At 51.4% G+C, this 11,031-nt stretch overlaps 1 protein-coding gene across 1 annotated transcript; it reads right to left on the reverse strand.

The window, feature by feature from the left end:
* Window positions 1-113: 113 nt before the first annotated feature.
* On the reverse strand, window positions 114-1,877 carry EMWEY_00030660 (hypothetical protein, conserved; the record flags this gene model as incomplete). The annotated part of the gene is made up of 1 exon (XM_013478301.1): window positions 114-1,877. The coding sequence occupies one exon, from the start codon at window positions 1,875-1,877 to the stop codon at window positions 114-116; it is 1,764 nt and encodes a 587-aa protein (XP_013333755.1).
* Between the last annotated feature and the right edge of the window lie 9,154 nt (window positions 1,878-11,031).

Consider the following 11,031-nt stretch of genomic DNA (forward strand, 5'->3'; position numbering starts at 1 on the left):
CGGGGGGGGGGGGGGGGGGGGGAGAGAGCGTGCGGGCAAAGGGAGGTCCAGCCGGCGTCACAACGGCCAAATTCATGAAATGCTATGAGGGAGGGGGTCCTACCGCCCACTCCTCACCCCGATGGCTCACCGGTGCCCCACTTCTTGTACCAAGTTTCGTGAACCGTAAAGCAAAGGTCCAATGTGTCGTCTAGAGAAGCCAAGATGGTTCTGATGCCCTTGACCTTCCCCTTGAGTTCCGCCAACGCCGCGCGTTCCGTACCCCAGGATTCCATTGCTGCCTGGGCTCGCTCTTCTGCTTCGCCAAGCAGGCGTTGCATCTTTGATAGCCAAGCGCGGCGGTCCAGGTGTCTCGCCACGTCTGCGTCGAGGACGCGCAGGAAGCTCTCTTGGTACAACTCCGTGCTCATCAAGCCAAAGAGAAGCGCTGACATCTGCTCCCGTTGCTGATTCGTCATGTGGTAGTCCAGTAGGTTCTTAACCGTGGCGATCTCGCGTCTCTTGGCTTCCAAAGCCTCCCTCCCTTCGTCTTGCATCTCGGCGACTATCCGCTGATGCTTGGCCTGAACAGGCCACTGCCTTTCAATTCCCCGGCGTATTTGCTCCTTGGAACCAGGATCTAGGAGAAGTTTGCGCTCCGCCATTGCCACCCATAAGTCGTCTGTGAAAGCAAGGATCGCTTCATGCACTTGAATCTCGAGATCGGCGACGGAGTCCCGGAGCTGTTCCTTCAGCCACATCGCCTGCTGGCGCACCTCTGGGGTCCACGAACTCATATCCATCATTCGCAGCAAACTGTTGTAATGCGATCGCACTTCGACTTCAAGTACCGACATTTTGGTGAGCGCAGCGGCTGCTTTCTTGCGCCCCTCCTCGTCATGCCAGAAGAGAGTGTTGGCTTGTTCTCGGATCTCAAGCAACTTTTCTTGAACCAGTTGTTTATCTTCTTCCTCCTCCAGCTCCTGCAGAGAAGCCAACTGCGACTTAGCTTTCCGCACGCTGAGTGCCAGCTGCTCCTCCTGTAACGCCGCCATTCTTCGCCGCAGGTGTGCGCGATGCTTCTCCACAGCTGCTTGTTCCTTAGCGAGAAGCTCAGTGGCGCGTTCTTGTTCTTCTTTGATTGCATCAGCTTCGGCCAACCCCTTCTTTACAGCTTCCGCTTCCATCGCAATATCTCTTTCGATGTCCATCATGAACGCCTCCCGCTCCCGTAGCTGCTGCCCCTCCGCAGCGCGCAGGCGTGTGCGGTGCTCCGCAAAAGCCAGAGCCACAGCCATAACAGTAACTGTAGCAAAGTATATTAAAGCTCGCCGCCGACGGGGCTCCTTCCAGTAATCCTCACTTCGCTGATAGACGCGGCGAGAGATACGCCTAATTGAACTCCCTGCACTGCGCAGGGCCCGTGTCCACTCCCTGCCTGCCTCCCCATTGCCCTCTGCCCACTGGCGAGCGGGCTTGGCCGGCTGCGGCGTGTTCCCCTCCCAACCCGCATTAGGCAATCCTGCCAGCTGATTATTACTATAGGCAGGGCCGACCCTGCGCTGTGCGGGAGTCATCAGCCTGCCGTCCATGCGATCCTTCACCTCTGTCTCCTTCTCACCTTCTTCCGCAGCTCCCTCGAACTCCGCAATTTCTTGAGCATCCTGCATACCTTCACCCTTCCCAGGATTCTCCTCCCATACTCTAGGGGCCCCCAAACTTGGCGGCGCATTTTCAGGGGGCACCACAGCCGCCTCCTCATGCAGCTGGGGATTTCCGCTAGCCTCGTCCATCTTCTGCGACGTAGCATACTGAGCAGAAGCGGCGGCGGCACCAGCAGCAGCAACTGCTGCGAACAGCAACAGGCCACTCGATCTCACTCGTCGCGTCCCTGTCATCTTGGCGACCTGGAGTCTCGGTTCGCCTGCATACAGGGGCGAGCGACTGTGCTGCCGTACCCGCAAGTACTACGCACACTTCCAGGTTGGGCTTCGAGTGCCGGCTACTGTCTCTGGGCCACTCTCTGAGAACCAGCTGATCCTTCCATCACTCATGTCTGTCCCTGCAACACAAGAAAGGGCCCGAAGGTCGGCGGATAATGCCGCCGCGGGCCACTGCCAAAGATGAGTGGGGCCTGATGGCTGCAGAGAAATTTGCCGAGGGACAGCTGTATGCAACCTGTATGCGTCTCCCTTATATGATAATTCAATCATCAAAATATGTACGGCTGGCAACAAGATAGGCCGCCGCTATAACCCCACCGCTTACAGCCTGACAGCGACCGCCGCCGGGCGCCTGCAGATACTTACAGCGCCTACTTACAAAAAACTAGGGGGAAAAGATGAAATCCCTACAGTACTTGCGTATATCATTACAGGGTTAAATTAAATACATTTCTTCAGGTTGTCGTGGCAACAGTTGCAGCACACCACCGCATGCGCTGCAGGGCTCCCGTCCCCAAGCGGTGGATCCTAGACCGAACACTTGCGCAGCGAAGGTCCCTCGTGCCTGGACTCAGCAAAACACAGGAGGCCCAATGGATTTCACGTTCGTACTCACATAATGTATATAATCACGTTTAATGAGCACCACTGATACACGTTGGGCGATTGCCTGCATCAACAACGGTTTCCACTCAGGCACCCACTAGGATCGCGATACCCGCTTATGCAGTGGCTGAGCCTCGGCTTGTCTGCGATTTTTTTCGCCGCTATTCTGCAAACCCATAGTCGTACACATAGATAATAACAAGGTATTAATTACATTAATGAGCGTATTCTGCAAAGGGAATTAAGCTCTCAAACAACGCCGACCCGTCGATAGTCCGTCCGATGCATATATTGCACTAGTAGGCAGCCTACACTTAAGGGAGCAACGTGTAAGCAATCATAAGCTTTCCAAAATTGTCTATGGTGTAAATGGATGCAGGAAAGGCGGCTGGGCTGCCCTTCCATGTGGAGCCGTCTTTTCCCCGTGCCGCTCACTCACGTAGCACATTCTGTGGGATGTTCGCTAGGCGGGATGATCCGGATGAAGTTGGTGACAATCACCTATCTAAACTAACGAGAACAGTCCGAAGTTGACACGCGAACACTTAAACTGCCTGAGCACACAACCTGGCAGCAAGTAAACAGCTTGCAGCCTGCAATCATGCATAAGTCTTCAACAATTGTCTACAGTACTAGTGCATGTACGTGCGTGATCTGGACGTCCACACCACGCAGTCCACTTGGTAAGACACATGGTTCACGGGGTGCAGGTGCGAGCAGTGAACCATGTGTCACATCAGGGTCGCACGCTGACCGTGAGTAGAACCGCAGAACTTTCAAAATATTTATGTGTGGACTGATCTGTGATGATGTTGGCTTTGATTATATGTTTTAGTTAATTGCTAGCCTCGGTACAGGCTGTCAGAGACTATTGCACAGCAAAACGATGGGTCACTAACTGAGTGTGCAGATAATTCGAAATATTTAGGCCTCAAGGGCTATACAACTCCAACGATTACAGGACAATTAGACGAATTCCCAACGTATGCTGCCATGTTAACCCCGGTTCCTGAACTGATTGTTGGCGCAGTAGGAATGGCCTGTAGATATTCAAGGGAATGGTGCCGTCTGTGTCAATCCAGCCTCTAACAGGGAAACAGCTGTGTACAGCATACGGATATTTCGTGACCAAAACTGGACTATAAGGGTTTCTAAACATAGGTACTCTGAGATATCCGTCCATATCCCTTCCGGAACAGGGCGGTTGTGGGAAGGAAACTGGGCTTGCGAGGGCTCTGTGGCTCTTGCTGTTGACATTGTGGTCACGTGCGGACCTATTCCTACGCTGGCAGGAGCAGCCAATGTCACCAGAAGAACTGACCACTCGCTCTACACTTGCATTGGCCCCTTTATTGACTGCTATAACATGATCGTGCATTTTGCATAAAACCCCAGTAGGAAGTGAATCTGGAAAGTACAATCCTCGAAGTCCACCCTGTGTCTGTTAGCTCAAGACATTCTCGTCGTTGCTGTAGTGCATCGTCCGTCTCCCATTGCCGCCCTTAGCGACACCTGTAGCCACATGAGTGTCCAAGGACGAGGAATAACGCAATTTTGAAGGCAAACGGAAATCATCCCGCACCAGCGCCCTCGCAGGAGACAGTGCATGCCAGATACGGCGCAGACAGGGCACTCCAACGACTACGTCTGCAATGCTCTTGATATTTTTCGCCTGACGTCGTAATGCGTGAGCCGCCATAACCACCGAACAACTCTTACATTCGTCAGTTTGATCGAGGATTGCCTATATGTCAGACATTTCCTTGCCTCCCCCGATTACGGTAAAGGCGCCAGAGGCAAATGTGGTTCTTTTGGTATTTATCAGCGTCGAAAATGCCGCCTCTGAGGGGCAAAACACTCCTCCACTTCAACTACATCGAACCGATTGTCACAGTTGGATCGCCGGGAGCGGCGGAGGCATTCTTAATGACCTGTTGCTGTAAGAACATTTTCCGTTGGTTTAGGCGCACCAATCGCGCTTGATTTTACTCGACGAGGCTTTCAACAGTTGGTCAGGTCCCTCCCTGTCGACAGATTTTGGGCAATCTCCATTGTACAAGAATAAACGAAAGCTTTGATATTTGACAGAGATTGAGGGATAGTTCAAATAACTTGTTTGTGAATATGTACGTTTGTGAATATTCGGTACTACTGGCGGCTGTGCAGCAGGCCCCTCTGCTGTGGGAGTGAGCTGTGGTCTTCATACTTGCACCGCATAAATCATGAGCTGCTACCAGGTGCAACAAGGTGCCACGGATTTTATCCGAGGACTACTGCGAGCTGCAATGGAACCAAAATCCATAAGAGAAGAGTTCCTTAATTGAAACTGACCTATCTCGCCAGTCTCCAGGCTTCTTATGCTCATCAGTGTAAGCGGCTGGAAATGCGGGAGAAGACGTGGTTTTCTATGGGCTGGATGGCACCCTTTTGCAATTCAAGTTGGAAGACTTACCTCCGTTCGGGGACAGAAAGGTCTTCTTGGCTATATCACTGTAGATCAAAAGATCACTATGAGATCTTGCGCCTTAGTGCAGTTTGAATAATATAGCCTGGTAAGGGTTCATGTTCCAACTTCAGCAAGACTTGCTGACATCCCACAGACGTTGCTGTCCATGGAGCGCGCAGGCCCCACATTTAGGCGCAAGCAAGCGTTCTTTCACGCATGTCCCAACATTGTAGGCAAATGGTGGAGAGTTGTGCTTGTTTTTTTGGGTGTTTAATTGAGTCGGGGCCGTACACTGAAGTCGATTAGGTGTTCGTGCGCCAGCATCGGACAGGCGTTTGAGGCCGGACAAACGATGCTGGTGATCAGATGTTACTGACGCCTGAGACGGAGAAGAACCAATGAGAAGGCATGACTGCAAAATAAAGTCCCACCTGCCTCGACTCGATAATATAAAATAACGCCAGCGTAGTTACAAGGCATCTCTGGTAGTGTTTATGCCTGAGCAGGTTCGCGTGGCTGACGGCATGCCGTCTCGGAGAGAGGAAACATTCTACCCTTAAACGACTCCCAACCCTTCTTGCTGAATAGGCTCGACAGAAGATCTATGTTACAAATTGTATAACCCCAAAACTATTCAGGTTTCTAAGTACTGCAGCAGCTGCAGCAAAATTTGGGTTGTTGCACACTCTCCCGTCAGGCCGTGTTCGTGCAGGAAGCCGGGGGTGTAGCTTCGCACCTGTGCCATGCTCGACAGTCTTTCCTTCTTTAACGATTTCTTTTTCTTACACAGTGAAAGCGATAAAAATTGAATTTTCCTTACAGAATGCGTTTCTCAGCTCTCTTGATTTTGCTGTTTGCCTTGCCCTTGGGGCGGGCGGAAAGTGACCAACACGGGGGAGGAGAAGAACCTGTCCTTGACCCTATCAACAGTCGTTCTGGAAGTGAAATGCCAGTGTATAAAGGACTGAGAGCCCCTGTTGGAAGAGTCTGGCGCAGCACCGCCTTTCTCACTCCTGCAACCTTTTTGGCGATGGCTATAGCTATGGCCTATCTAATTGTCCACTGTTTCATCGCACTGAAGGCCCACAAAAGTAGATCTTATCAGCAAATCAGTGCTCGAAGACTTGCATCTGCCCCTGAAGAGTTTTGCTCAGTGAGTTCAGACGAAAAGCGGTGTGTGACGACAAGACAGGCTTTTTCTGGTAGGGGTGGGAGTGACTGTTATTTGTGCGTTCTAGCAGACAAGGCGTACTCAACGGTGCTTGCAGTGCTGAAACTATGTGTATATGACTATAATGATAATCTTCCGTGTTTCATTCCAGTCATGCTTGCGTTTTTAGAGGGCCTGCAGGGGCCCCCTGCTCCGATGCAACTGGAAATGTCCAGGACGCGCTAGTGGAAGCTCAGTTGAGAAGTTGTCCAACATGCACATTTGCCAGTTTGAACCCGACGTACAGTGTACCGGGCACTTCTTTTGCAAAGCTGAATACACAGCAAACTTACAACTCTGCGCCAAAATGTGTACAGGCCTACGAACAGGTGCTTAGGTAGGCGTTCAGGATTAATTGACGTGCATGGCTAAGAAAAGCATCTGACATCGAATATCCGAACGAAACACGTTGGGATGATGGGTGCGGCGATGCTGATGATTGTGGAGTTGTATGCTTCAGCTACACCTAAAAACTGGGCTTTACGGGGTACAGGCTCATTTTGTCGCTTCAGGATGCCATCGCAAACCAGTTTCGTGAGGGGATCTAGCTAATAGACTGAGTAAGGGCTGAAACGTGAAGGCCTTATTTGCCGCCAGAGAGCAGACGACGAACACTTGATTTTATACGGATCCTCACAGGTAGCTTACCTACAACAGTTAAGCTGCGAGACTGCCGTTGCTCCTTGATTTTAGTACTGAGTGAAACGATTCTATGCGTTGTATTGGTGCATGCTGAAGCGTGTGGCGAAGCGCTTGCACCGGATTGCGGGTGTCTGACACTCAATTAGGCGTGCTAGGGAACGGGCCTGAAGCAGACCTCGAGCATTGTGCTTTTGCTCATGAGAGCACACTTAGTATGCATACAGAACAAGATCCAGGAAGGCGGCACTGTTTGGATGCAGTCGCTGAGCTCAGAGTGCTTAGTGGCTATTTTCTACAGGAACTGCAGTTGTGCTTTGGTGAAACGGCTGCGCACCACCGAGGCTGCTGTGCAAGAGGCGGAGGCATAGAGAACCGGGCTATAGGATTGCAGAAGCATGGATGAGCGTTGGTAACATCTTAGCCACGGTGTTTCATGCCAACGTTTCAAAAAGCTCTAGATGAGAGCTCGTGCTCAATATCACTTGAAAATATGTGGTAGATCAAACCGCAATGCTGCATTGCTCAGAGAAGACTGGCACATTTTGGGGGAGCCAAAACAGCCTTTCGTGAACATTGCGGCAATGCCAAACTGAACCAGTCAATGGCTCGTCCTAGTGCGGTTGCTGCACAGTGCATGATGTGATGAAAGTGGGGCGTTTACTACTGACCAGGCGGAGCTTTTGAGAGTGTTCAGGATGCAAACTTGGTATCCGTGGAGGCACTGCCTTCCGCATCGAAGAAGCAACCTGGGTGCGATTTAGTGCGTTCATTGTAGAAGTTGATCTGGAGAAGACGGTGGGTCTGCAAAGAAGCTACAACACGATCTATGTAAGCACCAGTAGAGTGGTTTGCAAACGGACACTACCGATTAAATTTCGCCTGTGACAGCGCACGCCTGTTTTGTGCCTATTGAGACGGATATTCTGGACTATAGGCACGCTTGTGCTGCCGGAGGCTACTTGTTGACAGCTGGCAACTACCAATATCGTGAGTGCCTGCGCCCCCAAAACAAAATTTAGACTTGCATTAAGAGGAATGGACAACTCGCCCAGTGCACGCAGCTTGTAGCAGCATGCCATGTCCCAATATATTTTCGCAGGGGGAACGATTCGGAGGCTGTATTGAGTCAGCAGGGGGGGCTGTGCAGTGGTTGGAGTAAATGCGGAAATGCTCCATGTTTCCTGCGCTGATGTGCAATTCATCAGAGTAGTGAATTACCGTGCGAATTCCCATGAGAGGAGTTTAGGAGTGGCTCTGAACATTTAGGGTCCCTTCGTGTGAACACTAGATGCGGGTAAAGTAGGTGATCATCATAAGGGCAGTGGCCGTGAATGCCACAGTTTACTTGCGCGATCCAGGAGGTGAGACGGTCAAAAGGCACGCTATACGCGTGCTTCCATGCGAAGAGGGTTATCCCTTGGAGCTAGCCTCCCTCTATATCACTCAGATGTTGTGTCTCTGCCCGCTGGATGATGTGGTAGAACATGAGCTTGGCAAGCGTAGGAAATATGTAGATGAGTAGGGCGGGTACACGGCAAAGCACGCCACGGTGCGCCATTCGAGCTGTGCACAAGCAGTCTGAGGAGGCCAGCTACAGGCAATTTGATGGAATCCGAATGTCGCTCCAGCATCCTTTCCGCACGCATATCTGGAGGCCTGACGTTTGGCGTTTGTGGGATCCGCTGTGGAGATTCCAAGACAGCAGCTTTGCTCATTGGTAGGGCCGCATGAACAGTGAATGAAGGTCAAGAGTTTTCACCAGAGCTTCGACGTTTCCACGTAGTGCATTTGAGCTCCCATAGACGAAACATGTGAAGCATGTCATAAGAAGGAGAATTAGCAACGCACATTGAAGCCTACGTGGGTCTTCACATACAGAAAGTAACTGAACATAGATTTTGACCAGAGTTTGTATGCGTGGCAAAAGTGGTTGACGGCTGTTGGGGATCTATGAGGTGGAGCAGAAGTATTGGATTAAGGCTCTGTTCGTTCTTTGCGCAAGCATTCAATATATGCCCGGCATGTGGCTTTTGGTGGAAACTGGACTTTGCTCGAGCATCCCTACGGTACGCCTGAGGTATTGTGTCAAGACTGTGCGTTTGGGGTTTGTGGGATCTTCTGTGGAGACTCCAAAGAGGCAATCATGAATGCGTCCTGCTACATGTCTACGAGTGTGTCCGCGCTTGTAGCTCGTGCATCGACGTTAGAGTGGGGGAAGCAGGTGCACGAAACCATGCACATACGCACTTGTAGACTGCAGGTGGCAAGGTAGTTAGAAACTGGTTTAGGTGTTCGCAAGGCTTGCAACAAGCGTGAAGACGTGTCTGAAGACATTGGATGCGGGATTTCGAGTGTGACGGCGTTGTAAACAATGGCTCTCCCAGGCATAGGAGTATGGTGCTCGCGCCGACTTTTCACATGGAGGACGAGTAGTGTGTTTTGCTGAATTTTCATATTGGAGTTAGGGTGGAATGAGGAGCGACATGGTGTCTGTTTCGCAAGGGACAGTTTGGCAGACTTGCTTAGGAGACGGAGGATGCCGAGAGAGAGTGGTTGGTGTGTGCTTCTGTCTAAGAAAGAACGATGGATGTGAACTGTGTTTTCGCTTGGAATCGTTGCACGTGAGGAGAAGGGCATTTCGTGCAGCAGGGCTGTATGCAATACAGGCGGTGGGTTGGCAGCATTTTAGCACCATACGCTTGGCAGCAATCCAAAGAAGCTCTGTGCCGCATATGGCGCGTCTACAAATTAGTCAGCATCAGTGCGACCGTCTACTCGAAGAAGTGACTGAGCACAGCTTTCACGAGAGTTTGCATGAATAGCAGGAGTGGTTGGCGATTGTTCGGGATCTATGGGCTGGACAACTGCAAGCCCATGAAAAGAGGCATTGGCATGGTGGATTAAGGCTCCGTTCTTTCGGTTTGTTCAAGCAGTCAAAATAGGTTTGGCATGTGGTGTTTGATGGTAAATGGAAGGTGTTCGAGCGTCCTGCCGATACGGCTGGGGTATTATGTCAAGCCTGGGCGTTTGGCATTTGTGGAGACTCCAAAGAGGGAGTCAGTAATGCTTATTGCTAGCGGTGAATGCACATTTAAGAAAGCTTGAGGGGCTCTACGAGTGCGTCCCCTTCTTCAGCTTGTGCGTCTACAATAGATTAGAGGACGGATATGCAAGGGACCATGAGCAAGCGCATTCGTAGACTGCAGGTGGCGACGCAGTTGGTGACGGGTTGTATCGGCCTCATGGAGTGTGGTTTGCTATTGCGGGTAGTCATGGACGAGAGAAAACATGTGTGAATTGCAATATGCCAAAACTTGGACCTAGTGTCGCGACGGTTTTGAAGAACGTGGTCGTGTAGCGCCAATTATGTATGGCTTGCAACCGGTGGCTCTGCCAGGCGTAGATTTACGATGATCGCGGGGGTCTCTGACGAGGAGGACGAGTGAAGATTTCTGTTGGGTTTTCGAAGTGTTCGGAGGTTGGGTACAATGAACAGCACGCTGCCTGATGTGAAGGGGACACTTTGGCAGCCTTGCTCAGAGGCTGAATGACTTGGAAGAAAAGAGAGATTTAAGCGTGCCACTGTCTGAAAACCAGCTGGCGTGTGAGCAACGATTTTGCCGGGATACAGATGCGGGCGCGGGGAAGGCCCTTGAATGCAGCAGTTCGTGTCGCCTGTGTGGAGAGCGCGTCGCCAAAATTGGAGCGTAGTGCAGTTGGCAGCCCTCCAAAAAAGCTCTATAGCTGAGCTATTGTGTCTACAAATCAATCGGCGTCCGTGCGTGTCCAATGGATTGACGATACGTAGCTGGACTAGTGTTTGAATGGAGGGCAAGGCTCGCGTGTCTCTGTTCCGGCAATATGTGGTGGAGTGGTGTGAGCACATAGAGAGAAGCACAGGGGTGGCTTGTGAACACTCCAAGATGCCCTTGGTGTTTTGCCAAAGGATTCGGCGTAGGCTTGCACTGTGGCGTCTGATGGAGACTTGTTCGAGGATCCGTCCGGCACGGCTGGGGTATTGCGCCAAGACAGGTTGATTGGGGTTTGTGAGGTCGGGTGTAGGGACTAGAGACAACGAAGGGGTTAGTAATACTTGTTAGCTGTTAATGCGTTCTGAGGGAGCTGTATGACGTTCTGTGGGTGCGTCGGCGTTTCTAGCTTGTGCGTCTACGTTAGAGCTGAGCATGGAAGTATAAGGAGGTGCA

Source organism: Eimeria maxima, genomic scaffold (genome assembly GCF_000499605.1).
Source record: "Eimeria maxima Weybridge genomic scaffold, Emw_scaff376, whole genome shotgun sequence".
Lineage (NCBI taxonomy): Eukaryota > Apicomplexa > Conoidasida > Eucoccidiorida > Eimeriidae > Eimeria > Eimeria maxima.